This window comes from Girardinichthys multiradiatus, chromosome 4, assembly GCF_021462225.1.
Source record: "Girardinichthys multiradiatus isolate DD_20200921_A chromosome 4, DD_fGirMul_XY1, whole genome shotgun sequence".
Classification (NCBI taxonomy): Eukaryota; Metazoa; Chordata; class Actinopteri; order Cyprinodontiformes; family Goodeidae; genus Girardinichthys; species Girardinichthys multiradiatus.
In genome coordinates, this window is record NC_061797.1 from 27,438,542 (window position 1) to 27,454,908 (window position 16,367).

General features: G+C 37.9%; 1 protein-coding gene across 1 annotated transcript; it reads right to left on the reverse strand.

Moving 5' to 3' along the window:
- Window positions 1–74: 74 nt before the first annotated feature.
- Window positions 75–16,000, reverse strand: vat1l (vesicle amine transport 1-like). The gene is made up of 9 exons (XM_047362290.1): window positions 15,688–16,000; window positions 14,983–15,112; window positions 14,635–14,850; window positions 14,245–14,387; window positions 8,905–9,008; window positions 8,229–8,284; window positions 7,906–8,100; window positions 4,101–4,184; window positions 75–3,356 (listed from the first exon to the last, which is right to left on the reverse strand). Exons 1-9 carry the CDS (start codon window positions 15,900–15,902, stop codon window positions 3,258–3,260), a joined length of 1,242 nt encoding a protein of 413 aa, XP_047218246.1. The 5' UTR covers window positions 15,903–16,000; the 3' UTR covers window positions 75–3,257.
- Window positions 16,001–16,367: the final 367 nt, after the last annotated feature.

Sequence of the window (16,367 nt, forward strand, 5' to 3'; positions counted from 1 at the left end):
TCTGAAAATAAAGGGTTTATAAGAGGATACATATTTATAATAGTCAACAATAAAAGAAAAAGGTCCAAACAGAATTATGGTATACTTTGCAGATAAATTTATTCAAGTAAACAGAGCCGCGCTCAAAGAAAATATACAAAAACTGTGACAAAAATATAAGACCGTTTTTTAAAAAGAATGCTGCAAATACACTACAGTGCTGAATGTCTTTGCACAGATTTTATTTTATCTTTTACAAGCAAATACAGTAACGCACACCCAAAAAACACATATCCTTTCATTCACAGACACACTCCTTCACACAGACAGGACATTAAAGGCAGCAAAAATCTAAAACCTTTCTTCTAGTTCCAAAATCTAAAAGACTTCATGACTTTGACTGTATACTAGTTTCAAACTGCCTTTTCACACACTTTCAAGAGTTGCAGGATTTACTAGTTCTGTTTTTGTTGTAATGCTGATGTATTTAAAATGTACTGGTGAGATTAATTTGTTTAAGCTGAGAAAATTTGGCCTGTATAAAATGATGCATCATTTAAACAACCCGCTCATTTGAAAACACAGCGTGGATGCAAGGCTGTGCAAAAAGGGCAAATAACAAATCCTTTTTTACAGTAGAAACTAAAACCAAAACTCTAACCTGAACAGATGTGGAAGAATTTGGAACAACTCACAGATAGCTTCTTAAACATATAAGACATAGTGCTGATCAAACTTACATTAGCTTTCACAGTAAAAATTTTCATCTCTAAGTATTATGGCACTTTGTTGTGAGGCACCAAAAAGTAAACAACTTTGGTCAGACGAGGAGAGCAGAGACTCCACAGACCTTCGACTCCACTCTGATTGGCTACTTCATGAAAATCCAGGATCAGTTATTATCACTCCTTCTGCATTATATACGCAATAATAAGGGTAACACTATGTCATGTTTTGTATTTTAGTCACGCTCGGGATAAATAGATCATTTTGGAATCAACCAGCACACTGCGGAAACAGAAAACCTTTGTCTTCTTACAAGGCATAAAATCATTACACAAATTTGACCTCTTTTAAGCCAATTTGTAAGTTTAACTAAAACATTTTTGTTAGTGTTTTATTTCAAGCTTCACATGTGGACATATTAAAAACACTAATTTGTAGCTCAAAGGCACTGGTGCTCCTTAAAGGATGGCTTATCAGGTAAAAGTTATAGTACAACGTCCACACACCAACTTTTCTGGCTATCCTTTTGGCACTTTACTTTGTCATATGTGGAAAGGACATACAATGACTTTCAAAAGTGTATATGCTCAATTTAAATAGGCAAGGTTTTTGGGATGTAAAAAAATAAGGTGAATAATTTTTTAACTGCCCCTGCCTTTAACGTGCACAGTTCCACTCAAAAACAAACACATATGTCGGGAGAAAATGTTTCAATCAAATCAATTCAATTCAGTTTTATTTATATAGCGCCAATTCACAACACATGTCGTCTCAAGGCACTTCACAAAGGGTTTGGAATGGTGCGGGGTTGTTGGGGAGGTTAGAATAAACTACTGTGTGTTAGAGTTTGTTTGTAAAACAAAGACTGCAAACATGGTTGCCTAAGAGCAGGCACCTTGAAACTAATGTTTTTGAAGCACATTTTTAATTAAAGATCAAGATTACGTCTTGAGTTCACACCTGCGATCGGCTATAGTAAATGAGTTTAATCTAAAACACTTTCACCTGTCCAAGTAGGATTTCCCTGACATTTTCTAATTTGCATCCTTTTAGTTAAATGTTTGCAGAGAAGTCACAAAAGATCAAAAGGATGTTGTTTTGCAAATGTATCAGTCAGGAGAGGGTCACAATTTCACCCCACAGCATTTTATATTATGGCCCAGCAAATACAGTCATTAATAACTGGACAAAAAATATTTTACAAAACTTGACTTTGGGCCACAATTTCAAAAGATAATCCACAGGGAAACATGGAGGTGGTAACATCATTCTCTGGAGTTACTTTCACAACTTCACAACAAAGTGAAGTTTTATGTCAATGTCGATAAAATCATGAGCAGTCCTGAATGGGTTTTATTGCAATACTAATGCCTGAATTTCTTTTTTTTTTTGTAATAAGTTTTTTTTTTTTAAGTAGGCAGACAGAACTTGTGGTGGAGAGAGGGGGAAGACATGCAGCATAGGTCCCCGGGGTTGGGACACGGCTGCATCAAGAACTGGGTACATGGGTCAAGCGCTCTACCGTTACGCCACATGCCACGCCCTGAATATTGGTCAATTTTGACCAAAACCTTCAGATGTCTGCCGGAAATCTGAAGATGAAAAGGGGATTTATTCTTCAGTAACACAGAAAGACCAGGCATAAATCCCAATTACCAAAAGACTGCCTTCATCTGAAGAAAATCAAAGTTGGGGAATGGTCTGGAACTAAATGTGAATCAAAATGTCTAGGGTTTGTTAAGGAAGGACTCTGTGGACAAGAGATGTCCTTATAATACGACTGATTTGGACAACTTCTTTAGGAAAGACAATATTGCTAGGTCTAAATTTGGGATAATGATGGACACCTACTAAAGAAAACTAAATAGTGGAATAAAAATCAAAAGGTGCTTCAACTATGCATTAGTTTGTGGGTGTGCAGAATTAACAAACCAACATATTAATGCCATTTAATTTTTTTACACTTTTCTCCATAACAGACTTGCTTGTTTCCCAGTTGAATTGGACAGGACACATAGAAAACATTTAGAAAGTTTTTTTATGGTTGTCTCATATTTTATGTCACAAAACCTGGACTTTAAACAGAGGTGTGCATACCACTGTGCACCCTTGGACAGCATTAAGATACGAAGATAAATTTCCACAATTTTTCTGTTGTTTTATCAACTTAAAATTGTTCTCCTGTTACCAAACAAAGTCTGCTTAGCATAAATAGGACTGATTCAGCAGGTTTTCCCGCATTTACAATCTGCTTTCAATACATCGTACTGTTGGCAGATAATTTATAATTTAAACTAAAATACTGACATTACATCATTATACAGCAAAGAGTAAGATGCTGCTATAGAATGGCTCCTGCACTACAAACAGGTTATATTTCTTCTTTTCCCAATCTACTAACAAGTAATAGGTAACAGACAAAAAGCACCAAGACATTCAGACATTTATGCAAACATGCACACAGGACATGCAGACATATATACACACTGGTTGGGTTCCTCCGTAGTGAATCTGTGCCATCTCTAGGTGAGCAGCAGTGGCATACATCGATTCTAATGGATGAAAGGCATTCGCTCCTTGCTGTCATTATCTCCTTCAGGCTCCTCCTCTTCCTCTCCAGCTTCACTGGTCTCTGTGCTATCATTGGCCATCTAGTGGTAAATCAAGGTAAACAAATGTGAGCTGACATCAAGTGGTACAAATCTCTCTAATAGAGAACAGTTGTTTCCTGAATTAAATGATAAGAGGCTCTTTAAAATATGAGGAAATCTCTTTTACCATTTTCCTATGGCTGGCGTAAACGTTTGACATCAGAAAGATAAAATAAAACCATTTACTTTTATCGAATGTCTTTAGTTAAAAAAAATTAAACAACACAAATGCAATTGCATCACTGTTTAAGTACACAAATCTATACTATAAATATGCATCGGGTGACCACAAAGTAGTTTGTTAAGTTCCTTTATCTTGTATTGATTCTCCTAACTTATATTGTTGCTGTGTTTCATACCCTGTATCAGGTTATTGCTGTTTTCAGTTCCTGTTTCAGTCTTGTCCTTGTCCTGTCAGCGATGCTTTCAATCATTGCTCAAACTTTTGAGTTATGTTTATCATCAATATCTATCTAGGTTGTGACCTAAGTTTCCAAAGTAAAGTAACTTTCAGACATTCCCTGTATACTAAGAGGATATAAACTCTCTGTGGTGTCTTGTTCATGTTTTAGTTGCAGCTTTAAATTTCATTAAATAACAATATTTCAAGCTGCCAGTAAGCATGTTACTGGTTAGGTGAGTTTAAAAATACAACAAGTAAAAACTTGTTAATCTCAATGGACAAATTAAATAAAACAGAAGAACCATGTATTGGAGTAAAAACAGTAGAAATGTCTTACTCACCAAAGGGGTGGGAGACTTCTCAACATCCAGAATAAGTTTTCCAATGTTGCCTCTGTCGTGAATTCTCTGCATGGCCTCTTTCACCTGAAAATAGAATGTTAAATTACATTTTAGAATCTTCTTTTAGATACACAAAGATGTCCTGAATGGGCTAGTTACCAGTCCCAATATATCACACGGTTTTAAAAGATATGGTTCCAAAGCCATTAAAAAATTGTATCCAATACCGGAGAAAAGTTGGTTCCTGAACGTTTTTTTCTCTGGAACAACTTACTGGAACTTTTGTATCTGCCTAGGCTGTTTTTTGTTCATGTTTCCATTGTGGAGGTCTGAAAACTGGGCCGTTTATGTAGATTGTGTCCTCTGACGTTATGTAGGACTTGTTTGTGTCACTAGATTGCAGCAGCACTGCAACAGCAGAGTCCAGAGTGTGATTAGAAATCAGACTGATACAGCATTAATGTCCAATTATTTCAGTGCAGTTATGGTTGAAAAGCCACTGATTGACCCTCCAAACTATGAGAAAAAGTTTAGATAAAATGTATTTTAAATGACTCAAGCATATTCCAACTGCAAGAAAAAGGACAGAAGAGGTCCTATAAGGATTAAAATCACCTATCTAAAGTCATAATTCATGACATTTTCATGCTAGTTGAGCTCTGAAACTGAATCAAAACCAGTTTTAATTAAGAATAAAATTGTAATAATAGAGTAACACCTTGCACTAAGAAGTATAATTCATTTGATCACCAACTAAGCCAGCCTTTCACAGACTGTTTTGGGTATGTTCAAAACTTCTACAGCGGGAACAGACAATGCTGAAGCAGCTACAGGAGTTCCAACAAACATAGATTGCGTTCCACGTGTGACAACAATCTGCGGTTTTCTCTATAGACTAAAGATGTTAGGCAGCAAGACAGAGTTATTTTCTTCCAAAAAAACATTCAAAACTCAGTACAGTCTCCCAGAACATTTTACAATATTTTCTTATGGTTCCATGAAAAGAAAAAAAAAACATTGGGACATAATCTCAAATATCCACATCACCGAAAGCACAACATAATTACAATAACCATGCTATGGTTTTACATGTCTTTAGATCAAACTAGTGACGTTTTTACAACAGGATATTGCAACTTTTTAATTCTTTCATTCCACCATATTTGTTTGTTTTTCATTGTGCAAGATGTATATTAAATTTTATGTGAAAAACATATTGAAATCATTTGTCATGGTCGGGTTTTTTTACATCAGAAAAACCTGCCATTTCAACAGGGTGCATGTACACTTTTAATAACTGTAAATATATTCCCTTACAAAAAGTTAAGTACCAAAAAAATGTTTCTGTTGAAACAAACAATTTAAGTGGTTCTACTGAGGGTCTGCAGGAGGTCGGTTGGTAAAACAATTCAACTGTGCAGCAAGTGGGGTGTCTAGATGACCCTGTGGCCTAATGTTGGGAACAATAGCTTTGTGAGGGCTCCCATTGGTTAACCATTGTCACCCATGGTATGTTATAAAAAGCACATCCCCCAAATAAACAAAGACTCTGGTCTCAATGGAACCATCAAAATGCAACCTCTATTAAACTCAATCAAGTGCTGGCAATGTTTTCTAATTAATCTATAGGGCATTCTGTGTCTGGTCACCTTAGCTCATCATGTTGGCTGACTGTCAGATGCCCAATCAACTGCCTGTAATGCATTGCTCAATTCATGATGCCACCACTTAAGCCCTCTGGTGCCTGTTGTAATCATACTGTCGTCTTGCATATCAAATTATTTACACCAATCTTTCTGTGTCCTAGACGCGTTCTGTCAGTGAATACATTTGTTTGCAGCACAAAGCACAGTTTAAATTATAAGGTCATAATAGACGTTATGTAACAGCGTCTCAAATTTAAACTTTAAAACTTGTTTTTGGGTGATTTAAGGATTAACCCTAAAAATAATGGACCAGAGGTAATAGGTGCTGTCTGGAATTCTCTGTGCCAATGTCTCCATCTGTTCATCCAGAGGATACTAAATGAAATTTTTAAAAAGGCAACAAAGTTCACATGTAAAAACATATGAAGCAAAATTAAGAAAACTGTTGCATTTCTCATTTTATTCTGATGAGCCTGCCAACAATCTCTGCATCCAAAAACATAACTAACTTGTCAAAGCAGCACAGTTTAACCTCATTGCTCCTCATTAAAGTAAAAATGTGAGTACCCCAAAGGAGGACATATCTTGTTTTCTCATTTCAGTTAACACACCCACAGCAGAATGTGAGCCTCTTTGTCTGCAGCCAATGTGCCACAAGTTTTCAGTAGTTAAACGGAAAAGCAACAACCAAGCCAACAGCAAAATTAGTTTGGAAAGTTTTCCAGGACTTTTTTTTTTTCACAGCAAAAGGAACAAGCACCATAACATTTCAGGACTTATGTGACCAATAATTCCTGTATAATATTCTAAGCTGGTAGAATTTCAGTTTTTCCCAGTATCTCTTTGAGTTTAGCTTAAACCTGAAGACCAGAGAAAAGAAATAGAAACATATAGAAATATTTTGGGAGAAAACCTCTTACTATGTTGCTCCACTCAAACGCATCGTCCTCAGTGTGTGTCTAGAAAGAAAGGTTACCATGGCCAACATGTGAGCTTATGTCCAATTAATTCTCCTTCCACCCATGTTAACAAGTGAGGCCTGACACAACATCCCACGCTATCCAGTCCTCTAATGAAATTCTTCATGGGCAATGGTTGCAGTGAATGGCCTGAGAAGTTTGCCAGGGTTTAATGACAACACTACATTAGAGGTTTCCCATGAGAAATAAAAAAATATGAGGACGTTGTCAGCTCATCAACATCTCCTTTGCTCTTTGACTGGGGATACAAAGATCAGAGCTTTCTTAGATGTGTTCCAAAAGCAATAGATAAACCTCTTCATAATGGTAACCTTAAACTGAATTTGTTACACAGCAAAATATACTATTTTCTATATTCACAAAGTCAAATTTCTTTCACTGACCAATGGATCTTATTTGTCTCAAGGCAAATTTGAAGTTTCTAATTCTGAAACTAAATGAGACAAATCTGCTGCCTCACAGAGCAAATAGTGTCTCTTTACATTGATGTATGCTACCACATTTCAATTAATGCATTTAAGGAAAGCCTTCCCATATTTATGTTTATGTATGTAAATTACATCAGAACTTAAGATTCTTGAAGACCACACCCATTCACACCTAAGGCCAATTTAGAGAGGCCAATTAACCTAACAGTCATGTTTTTGGACTATGGGAGGAAGCTGGAGTACCCAGTGAGAACCCACGCATGCACAGGGAGAAAATGCAAACTCCACGCAGAAAGCTCCGCGGCCGGGAGTCGAACCCAGGACCTTCTTGCTGCAAGGCAACAGTGCTACCACCGTGCAGCCCCAGCTTAAGGAGTTCTCTGTTAACTAAAATAATTAAAAAAAAGCTAATAATTTTCTCTATCTCTTTTATTCATTCACAACATCTGCTGGATTTGTAGATAAAGACAGGATAACTGCAACCTGGTAAGAAAATAGGTGCAATCTACTGGACTTGATGGGCATGTTTGGACAATTGCTGAAACAAAGCAGAAAGATGAAGCAAAATAGTAAAAAATAGTAAAAATGTCATTGCTTTGTGCATTCTCCCCTCAGTTATGTTTTGGGAGACGTTTTAAAGGTGACATTATGGATGGCCTGAAATATTCTTTCTCACAGTCTTGAATAGTGTTCACATTTTGACAACATTTACCAGTCACTCTTACACCATCAGGTCACCCAAGGTTCTTACCTCCTCCAGCGCCCACAAGGAATCCACTAGAGGCCTGATCTTCTTCTGTTCATAGAGACTCAAGAGTTTGTCCATCACCGATTTCACAAGACTACATCGTCCTTGCTTGAAGAGGAGGTTGAGGAGGGAGAACCCAGCTATGACTTTGTTCTCCTCATAAAGTTTAATAGGATTCACCTTCTCCACCTGCCACCACTAAGGAATACAGAACAGATTAATCAGGAAAAACGTATTTATATACAATATATGCCCAATAACATCAGTTGAGCACATAGAATAATGTTTCTTTTAAATATGGATGATAGTGTGTGTCTCTGACTCACAGATTTTGCAAAGCTGAAGAAACTCTTTGTTTCCCCAGTTACCATGTTTGACGCGCCTGAAAAAACCAAAATAAAAAGGGTTGCTGTATGCTGGACAATGGTCAACAACTGGTAGATTTGAAGCATTGAGAGTAAGGCAAGGAAGGAACAGTGGCACTTCAGACCTTTAGATAAGTGAAAACATGACTTTGCAAATGTTCAGCAAACATAAAGCCAATACAGTAACCTCCTGCTAATGATTTAGCTAAATGCATGAGCATTGACAGGAACTGAATTAACCTGATTACAGCTGTTAAGGACAATCCATTACATTAAAAGGTTAAGGAGTACATGAAACCAGAGTTACTGCTGTAAACCTTAACCACTCCAATATATGCAAGATGGTTACAATGGAAAATATACAAATTCTGACAAAAAAATCACAGAGTTACAATAATAAGTTCATGACATTATGAAAATGACAGGACATTATCAGTGTAGCTCATTTTAAAGGAAATTAAATTCAACAGAAAAATTTTGTTAATATTCCTTCTAAGAAATATCTCGTGCCCATCTAGGAGTTTGGCTTGACAGTAACATCCACTTAATCAAAAAATATTAAAAACACACCGTGTATAGCATAATCCATAAAAAAAATCTATTACACATGTTAAAAATGCTGAAACATTGTCCCTACCGTAGAGGATGTAGGTTCCCAGTGGCTTGAGTAGACTCAGGCTTTTCCCTGTGTTTTCTCCACACAGGCAGTCTAGCACAATGTCAACTCCATCTGGAGAGATCCTGTCAGTCAAAGCAAAAATGAAGTTCATTGAAAAATACAGCTGCAGGCAGCAATGCAAGGGCCAAACAGTTCAGGAGGGTGCACTCTTTATGATACTGAAAGTGATAAACATGTTTGTCTACTTGCACTACCCCCCAGAAGTTGGTAGGGCTCATTTTGTCACAATCTGTCACTTAGTGTTTATTTACTTTTTATCAGTCAGGTGTTTTTTCTGTTCCTCCAGTTTCTAAGATTTCTTCTGTTGTTTCTTCCTAAATCCTTGGCTTTGTGTGTGTTTATATTTCCCTTTAGATCTGTTTTCCCTTAGTTTTGTTATTTAGTCTAGTTTCCTTGCTGCTCAGTTCCTCATGCTCATTGGTTTAACCTGACACATTCCCTCAACTTCCCTGCAACCTGGTCCACACCTGTTACATGTTTCCTCAGATTACTTGCCTCCTTGTCTCCTTGATCCACACTCCACTTTCCTCAGTTTATAGGCTGTCTAGTTTTCATTGTTCCCTGCTGGTTCCTGTCGTCAACTACCCTGTCCTCTTCCCGAGTTCTTCCTAGTGGTTAGTTTTCTGTTTTGCCTCCTGAATCTGTTCTCTTGGATTACCTGCCCTGCCTGTAAGTCTGTTGTGCATCTTCTACAATAAAACTTCATCTACTCAACATGCGGCCTCCTAGCCGTGTTCTGCATTCCAGTCCTGCCTCCAAACTCACGAATATGACATATTTTTTGCTCAAACCGGGAAGGTTCAGTTTGGCACCAAATTTCAGGTCAAGTTGCACAGTAACTGTCATAGATAATGTCCTAGTTTCTTGCTTATACTTAATTATTTGTGTCTACTGGTTGGTTACTGCTGCCTGTTTGGAATAGCAGTTGGAATGGTGCCATTGAGTCAGGATTTGGATCCTGACATAGGCAAGTTGTCAGACCAAGTTGTTGTCAGATGTTACTTTGTAGGTATATTAAAACAAGACCAAAATATCTGGATTATATAGCTATGAAACCATCTTTTGATGTTGCAGAAATTCTAATTTAGTATACCATCTATTTGTTTTATTTTAACATCTGTTCTATTAAAATAAATGAATTGATTTTAGCTCAAACAAAGACATTAGTAAATAAATGGCTTAATTAACTAATAAACATTTATGCTGCATTTGGTTTACAACAGAAGTTGGTATTCAGATCAGGGAATCACAGCAAGATCCAAAGAGCAAATAAACACCCACAAGTGCTATTGTTCCTAACATCAGGCTACATGGTCATTATAGACACCCCACAACCACACTTGTTTGGGTTTTTTTATTTTTATTTGTGTCCATCCGATGCCTCTACTCCTGTCCTGGAGGGTCCGGCTGATGCCTCTACCATCTCCGTCGCTACCTCACCCAATTGCAGCAGATGACGCCATCACTGGAACACCGCAACCATCAAGATGGCTCCACTACCGTTCCAGAGGGTCAGGCCAATGCCTCCACTCCTGTTCAAGAGGGTCTGGTCAACACCTTCACTACTGCCCCAGCGTCACTGACTTTGTCTCAGGCTTCCAGATCCCAAGCCGGCTCCTCGTCACATCTTGCTCCTCAGCACTGCAAAGACTAGACTTCTTCAGCACCTTCCAGGGGTCTGCTGTGATAGGGTGGTTCCTACAACTTCCTCTGTGCAGCTTCTAGCCCCAAAGTCTGCTCCTCATTACTTCAGCGCACCAGAGACAACTCCATGTCCCCTCAGAGCACCTGAGAGTGCTCCTCCTCCCCTCAGGGCATCAGAGCCCGCCACTATCCTAGCCTCATCTTGGTGTTGCCAAAGAGCAACATAGACCCGGCCTCTCCTCAGCTCTTCCGAGCCCAGGTTGCTTCTACACCACCTGCTGCACACCAACGCTGCTCAGCAGTCTACAGTATAAATTACGTTTATTTCTGTTGGTTATTGTTAGTGAGGCGCTTCTATATTAACTAGTTCATTTGTTTATAGTTTCTTAGTCTATTCTTGATTTCTGTTCTTTGTACATTTTGATTTATTTCTCTTAAGACCTCTGTTAGTCTTTTCCCTTTGGTTAAGTAGTTCCTTGTCTTGTTTTGTGTCTTCGTTCTGCTCCCTCTGTGTTAATTAGTCTCCCCCTCCTTGGCTTCCCTGCTTTCATTCTGTCACAGCTGTTCCACATCTTTACTCATATTACTTTACTGCATGTTATGTTTCCCTGCTTCAGCACACCTGATTTCCACTAATGGCTTATTGACAGGCTTTTGCTGAACTTCAATCACCTGAAGGTGTTTTAAACCAGGGAAACTTCTGAAACATGCAGGACACTTTCCGTCGAGGACCGACTTTGGACACCCCTGTCTTAAGGTCCCTTTGTCATTCTCCACCCTTCCCTCAGAGTAAGAACTCAGTTTAACCACAGTCTGCCTCTGCACTTGGGTCTTGCACAACCTAGAAGACTTGACAGTTAATTCCTGCAACTTTTACAAAGTTTTAAATGCCTCGCAGTCATGCTGGAAATTTAAATTGGTGTATCTCACAGACTGTGGAAATTTTAAGTTGGAATTCTGACTTCAGGAAAAATTCTATTTTATTTTTCCAACTTGGAACTTTTAAAATCCAGACGTCTGAGTAAAAATTTAACATGCAATTAATTACCATTAATTATGATTAATTAAAACCCCAACTAATCCTTAGCTAAAAATAACCTAAAAAGAAACAGTTTTGTTTTGAGTTGAGTTGATGAGTTTTGCAATTTTCGGCTAAAGGAGCAAATTATTTGAGAACTTCATCTTAACCACTGGCAAGAACTGCAATTTGCATTTCTCACTCATTCCTGACAAGTTCATCACATACATTTTTATCTGGAAATGCCCATCAGACTGATCATGATTTAAAGTTAGTTGCTGCGCAGGTATAACTCCAACTTAATTTTCTTTTGAACCACTTATCAGTTATATGACTAATTCTTTCAGATCCACTAAGCATGTAGAAAAATTAATCTTCAAAAACAGTTGAGGATTTGGCTGTAACATATGATTAAAAAATACCTTATGCAGAGATACGATTGCATAACTCTTGTTTATGACAGTGAAGATAAATACAAAAGGGCCAAACAGACTCCATAAATACAGCCTGTGATTCATCCTGCAGAGATACTTTATGTTCTGTCTAATCCTGGATTCTTAAGTTCTAATCATTTACTCTCTTGGGTTTTACTGTCTGAAAAACTTGCAGTCTACAACCCACGTTTCTTTTCGAATCTGCCTACAGTGTAATTATTTAGATATGCAGTACCCACAACATTCTACAGTGAGTTGTATAAGTTATTATCAGACATAAAACTTTGTCATAACGAGACTCGTTAAAGGAGTGGACAAAAAAGAGAACAAGGGATATTATGATTACAGCTTCTTACTTCTTGACTTGTAGTTGCAAGCACCTGCTAAGCTGGTGTGCCTGGTGGTCTTGTGATTCTCATGGTTTTTGCATTTTGTAAAAAGACCAATTTAACTGAACTTTGTACTTGATCCTAGGAAGAATGTTTAGGCCACAAAGATGAAAAGCACACTAATCCACAACCAATGCTGATAGGTAGGTAGGAAAATATAAAACATCAGTTCCTACTGAAGTTTTGTGAATCTTTTCATACTATAATGTTGCACATAAATTCAATACTTTACGAAACTTTTATGTCACTTCTATTTTACTTATACTTTGATTTAAAGAAGGAAGAGTTTCATGTAATGCTTTAAAAAGAGAACTTGATAAAAAGTCTCAATTTAGGGGCCTTCAAGGTATTGCGTACTAATTTAGTTGCTTTTACACCCATTTTCTGTCCAGTAGTTGTACTTGAACATCACTGGTTAAACTTAGAAATGAAAAATGTGGAAGACAAAAGAAGAAGTATCGGACCTGAAATATCTACAAAAGACAAATTGTGTATTTAAGATACAGGAAAGAAATCTACCAAAGACCCGCCACAGTACCTGAGAGATGCTTTATCAATAAATGAACTGCCATTTATCATCTTGTTAGTGGTAAAATAACTGTCAAACTTTGTTATAATGTATCATTTTTAATGTAATGAAAAGTGTCCCATCTGGTCAGACTATATTCTCCCAGCCAATTTCATTGGCTTTTTTAAATTTACTGCAGAAAACTTTAAATGGGCTTTAACATCTTTTTTCTTCAACACTGAAGTCTTGCACAGTGAGTGATTATAAGGCCCATGATGGCTGAGAGCATTAATTGTAGCTGTACTGTAGCTGCTAATTCCAGGTGTTCTGCAGCTCTCTGTGAGTGGTCCTAGGCTCTTGGACAACTATTGTGATGATTTCTCGGTTGGAAATCTTGTTAGGAGTTGCTCACTGGAACATTCAAGAGTTTAGACAAACGTCTGTAATTAAAAGTAAGTATGTTTTACAACAATGTGGTTGCAAAGATCTTGAAAGAGCCCTTTGCTTTTTACCCATGCTGACAGGCGTCTTAGGCCATACTTTGAAAATGAGACATCTTTTCATAAGCCATCATTTAGGATTAAACCAGTCAATATTAACTGGCACTGATAGGAAGCAAAAATGCTTTCTACATACTGAGATGTTTAAGATATTTTCTTGTATGTCTATGCATCTGTTCAGCATCTTCTCTTCAAGTGTTCAATGGTAATTATTTTCAGTGTCATTACACTTTATTACTTAATAGACTTAAATGTTTTTTTATGTGTGGTTTACTCAGATTGTCACTAAGATCCTTTGTGAATTTCATATCAGTTGCCTGATTAAAAATATATTTGCTGAGAAAAACCTTTACATGTTCAAAACATATTTCCCCTCCCCTCTACCAAAAAAGAAATTTAGAGAAAATCCTGAAAATATTCCAAGACTTTTGGAAAGACTAATGGTTGCGACCACTTATATTAGATTATACGAGTATTAAGAAATGAGGGATGACCTGAGACTCGAATTGCAATCGAGCAGACAGCATGTACGTAGTAATATTTATCACTTCCCAGCCATAATTGGTTCAGCTGTTCCACAAGCTGACCTCCACCCAGACCTACACAATGCCGCTGCTTTCTGAGAGCAGCCGGTAGTTGCCATGGAGACCACTGCAACTCAAGAACAAATAAGGCAATCGGTAACATCTGCATCCTCGTGCAGCCCTGTGCCCACAGCAACATCCACGTTATCAAATCAGCTACCTGATGATGGTCTCAATTTGAAAATAAGGCGTTAGATTTAATATAAACTCTGCATGCTTACTTTTTGATTTCTTGTATGTAGTCCGTGTTTCTGTCAAAGAGGTGCGTCACGGAGTCTTTGATGGATGCATGTTTGAAGCAGGAAGCAATCCCAAACACAGTTATATTAGGTACAGTGGAGCATAACTGAGCCACAGCTTGTCCCTGAAAGTGATAACAGAAACAGGTGTTTACCGAAGTCTGGAAATAGATGAAAACTCTAAATTTATCACACAAAGTAATGGGTATATTGCAGACAGTTGGGTTGAATGAATTTATAATAGTTGCATTTATCATTGTTTTCAACAAATATAGCCACAGTTATCCATTCATTGAGCAGATATATTTCGATTTGCAGTACACCGATACTGTTGAATGAACTACCTTTGCTTTTTAGGGACTACGTACTTACCACCGCACCCCCAGCTGAGTGGACCAGCACCGACATTCCTTCCCGTAGTTTGGCGACTTCAAAGAGCATCATATACGCAGCCACAAAGTTCAGGGAGAATGCTGCTGCCTCTGCAAACATCATTTCATCTGGCATCTTGTAAACAAAATCCACCGGTGTGCAAACCACCTCGGCCCAGGCATTGTAGTTCATGAATGCCATAACTCTGTCACCTATCTGAGAGAAACATGCACACACTTTTGTCACGTAAACATTTTCACTACTTCTTATGGTTAAACCTTTGTATAGGAATCATATTTAGATTTACTGATACGGTATTTATTCAGTGGCTGTGGCACAAACCCTAACCTCAAATCCCTGTGTGTTTTCACCCACAGACTCCACTATTCCACAGCACTCAAATCCAGGAACAAGGGGAGTTTTTGGAGGATTATCAATATTCCCCTGACGTACCATCAAATCCAGGAAATTCAAGCCACTGCAACACAAAATAATGAACACCTTATTGTTTGTTGACATGAAATCCACCAGATTTTTTGTTCAAATAAAAAACACTTGCCCTTGGAGGGTCTCTGTCCACATGTATTAAATAACGCATTTTATGGGCTACTAAAAGATTTAAGGATTACCCAGAGCAACAGTTTTCATTATTATCAGCAGTGAGTCATACGCTTATCCTCTGAGAACACAAGGCCAGATTCCACACATATGCTGAACAAAATGAAATGCACTTTCATTTGTCTGCCAGCAAGGGCTTAGCTGCAATGGGAAATGAAAAGACTTGCACAGATCCACAAGAGTGGATGGGAAAAATCTGATAATTTAGTGTTAAATGGCTGAATCAGGTCGGAAATCTTGGGATCAGTTTTGTTAGTGACGAACAGGCTTCAGACAGCAAAGCTCTTGCTCAGGAAAAAGACCTGTAGCTTCAAGGCTGCGAATTTCAATGTAATCAGACGCTGCTGGGCTTTCAGACTTAGATGAACAAAAACATGCGAGAAAACAATCTATAAATGACGATCTAGAACACGTTAGTGATATTCTAATAATCACCATGCTTTGACGCGGATCTTCACTTCACCATTCTGGGGCTCGGGCATTGCCTTCTTGGTAACCCGGAGTTTGTTCAGACCTCCGAAACCTGCCAGGACCACCGCTCGCATTTCTTTGGCGTTTGAAGGCGATTCCACGCTCACCCCTTCTTTACCCGCATTCCTGTCTATCATATACTGGGTTTCCTCAGTCATATCTGCTCCTTCTTTAGCCATGTCGCAGACCTGCTGCTCTCCAGTGATGTGGGGAGCAGTCTGTGCGCAGACAGCCGCTGTATCCTGAGCTCAGTTACAGAGCCGGGGGCTGAATTAAGCGTTGCAGCCTTGCATAAAAAAGAAAACAAAATTATAATCCTCCGAGTTTGATTGTTTTTGTTTCTCAACAAAAGCTACGAAAGTTTGCAATTTCAGTAATAAAGAAAATATTTAATCGCGTTTTAATTACAATTTCCTCCACTGTTAAAGTAAATAGGTCGCCACCTGCTGGTGAACCAAGAAAAATAATAGTTTCACAATGAAACTTTTTTTCCTGAGCCAGTGATAAAACTGCTAAAAAGTAATACATAAATAGCATAATACAAACATTAATAACTTATGTACATGTACAATGATCGTTTAAAATGGCAACTATTTATGAAATAAAAAAAACACCAGCTAATTATATACATGGGTTGGACAATG

Bases quoted from the DNA above. Each gene is read 5' to 3' on its own strand.
- vat1l (XM_047362290.1), bottom strand. From the start codon at position 15,902: ATGGCTAAAGAAGGAGCAGATATGACTGAGGAAACCCAGTATATGATA. The intron at 9,009-14,244 runs GTAAGCATGCAG...TTTGACTGACAG, and splicing joins TACATACAAGAAATCAAAAA to GATCTCTCCAGATGGAGTTG. The intron at 8,285-8,904 runs GTAGGGACAATG...TGGTTTTTTCAG, and splicing joins GGGAACCTACATCCTCTACG to GCGCGTCAAACATGGTAACT.